At 77.3% G+C, this 2290-nt stretch overlaps 1 protein-coding gene across 1 annotated transcript; it reads left to right on the top strand.

The window, feature by feature from the left end:
• The first annotated feature begins 271 nt into the window (after positions 1–271).
• LOC142051228 (small ribosomal subunit protein eS10-like) lies at positions 272–1918 on the top strand. Its single transcript, XM_075080402.1, has one exon. The coding sequence runs from the start codon at positions 651–653 to the stop codon at positions 1386–1388; it is 738 nt and encodes a 245-aa protein (XP_074936503.1). The 5' UTR covers positions 272–650; the 3' UTR covers positions 1389–1918.
• Positions 1919–2290: the final 372 nt, after the last annotated feature.

Below are 2290 nucleotides of genomic sequence, written 5' to 3'. Positions count from 1 at the left end.
AGGATGCGGCCGTGCCTGCGAAGGGGATGCTCCCGGGGCGGGGGCATGGGGGCCACGTCCCCGGGGAGGGGGTGGCCACCCTCCCAGCCCCACACCGGTCTGGGGGTGCAGCCCCCTGGCCTAGGGGTGCACCCCCCCAGTCTGAGTGTCTCCCCCCGATCCGAGGGTGTCCCCCCGAGTTGGTCCCCCCCCGGCGGCGGGGGCGGTCCCGGGGGGCGGGGCGGGGCCCGCGGGGGTTCCCACGCAGGAACCGGCCGGGTGGGTCGGGGCAGGCGGTGCGTCCCCGCCCCGGGCGGGGGGGGGGGACGGGACACACCGGGGAGGGGCCTCTGAGTCAGGGCTGGGCCGAGGCGAGCGGCGGGAGCCCCGGCCCCCCCCTCCGGCCCCCCCGACCCCCCCGGCTCGGGGGTGGAGCTCCCGCCAGTCTGCCGGCAGCAGGCAGCCCGCGCCGCGCCGTGCTGTGCCGGGCCGGGCCATACTGGGCTGTGCCGGGCCGTACTGGGCCGTTCTGGGCTGTGCCGGGTCGTTCTGGGCCGTGCCGCGTCGTGCCGGGCCGTACGGAGCCGTGCCAGACCGTGCCGAGCTGTGCCAAGCCGTAACCGAGCCGAGCAGAGGCGTGCCGTGCCGTGTGCCGCACCGCGTGCCGCGCCATGGTGGCCGGGATGCTGATGCCGCTGGAGCGGCTGCGCGCCATCCTGGAGCTGCTGTTCCGCGAGGGCGTGCTGGTGGCCGAGAAGGACCCCCGTCCGCAGCGCACCCACCCGCAGCTGCCCGGCGTCCCCAACGTGGAGGTGCTGCGCGCCATGGCCTCCCTGCGATCCCGCCACCTGGTGCGGGAGACCTTCGCCTGGCGCCACTTCTACTGGTACCTGACAGACGACGGCATCGCCTACCTGCGCCAGTACCTGCGCCTGCCGCCCGAGATCGTCCCGCTCTCCCTGCAGCGTGCCCGTCGCCCCGCCGGCCCCGCCCGCCGGCTCGCCGACACCTCCCGCCGGCACGGGGACGTGCTCGACGCCGGCCCTGGCAAAGCGCGGCCCGCCGGCGGTGACCGCCAGCACGGGGTCGTGCTCGACGCCGGCCCTGGCAAAGCGCGGCCCGCCGGTGGCGACCGGCTCTACCGCAGGAAGGAGGAGGGCGAGCGGCAAGTGGAGCCCGCCGTTGTCGCAGCCGCTGCTGCGGGGGGAGTGTCACAGCCACCCCCCCAGCCCGGCCCAGCTCCAGGTATCGGGGGGGACCCCCGGGCTGGGTGGGAGGAGGGGTCGTCAGCCCTCAGCCCTGGGTGCCCCCCCCCCCGGGTGCTCTCGTGGGTGGGGGTGCATGGGAGCACCTTAACTCTTCTGCTCCGGGGGGGGAGCTCTGCAGCCCCTGCGAGCCCCCGGTGCTGAGCTGATGCCATGGCCCGCCTCCCCAGCCCCAGGGACAGCCCCACCCCGCCCCGGTGCCTGGCCATGGTGCCCCCCACTCGCAGCCCCGTGCGCCGCCTGGGAAGGTGGGGTGCTGGGGGGCTCAGGGGCCGCCGTGCCACATGCATCCTAGGGGACCCCGCAGCCTAGCAGAGCTCTGGGTGTCCCCTGGGGCGCGGGGGGGGGCGGGCCCTGCCGGTACCGCTGCCTGTGGGCTGAGCACGTGGGGGGTGGGCACACAGTGCTGGGGCCGGGGTGGTCCTTGGGGGGGCCACCGTGGTCTCCCGGGGACAGGGGTGCAGCAGGGCAGCCCCCCGGGATGCCCGAGGGGTGGCTCAGTGGGTGGGCAGCCAATGACCCTCGCTGCTGCCGGGGGTCTTGCTGCTGCCGGCCCCCCCGGGCTCCCCATGGCGGGTAGGGGGTCCATTGGGCAAGGGGACCGTGCCGTGGGGGGGGGGGCCGCACCCCGACGTCCCCGCCGTGCACAGGATGCGCCGGACAGACAGACGGACAGACAGACAGCGGCAGCTGGGGTGGGCAGGGCTGGGGATGGGAAGGGGGCTGCGGGGGGGCGTCCCTGCCCTTGACACAAGATCGGCGGCAGCTGGACGCGGCGGGGGCTGCGGAGTGTCCGTGTGTCCGTCCGCCCCCCCCCCCCCCCCGGGTGGGGCAGCTGCGGCCGGCGCCCCGAGGCCGCGGTGGGCCCCCCCCCCCGCCGTGACTCAGCCCCGCGGCCCGTGGGCAGCCGCCGCTCCAAGTTTCCAGCCCGAAGGCGCCGGGCCCGCTCGCTGCCAGCGCTGTGAGTCACCGGGCGGCGGGGGCGGGGCCGGGCCCACGGGCCCCGCTGCACCCGTGGGCTGCGTGGTCCTGCGTGGGCCGCAGCA

The sequence above is a fragment of the Phalacrocorax aristotelis genome, unplaced genomic scaffold (genome assembly GCF_949628215.1).
Source record: "Phalacrocorax aristotelis unplaced genomic scaffold, bGulAri2.1 scaffold_359, whole genome shotgun sequence".
Lineage (NCBI taxonomy): Eukaryota > Metazoa > Chordata > Aves > Suliformes > Phalacrocoracidae > Phalacrocorax > Phalacrocorax aristotelis.
Note: the sequence above shows the minus strand (reverse complement) of the source record. Positions and strands in the feature narration are given on the sequence as shown.

What these genes read in the sequence shown, in the direction of transcription:
- LOC142051228 (XM_075080402.1), top strand. Translation starts at nt 651, where the DNA reads ATGGTGGCCGGGATGCTGATGCCGCTGGAGCGGCTGCGCGCCATCCTG.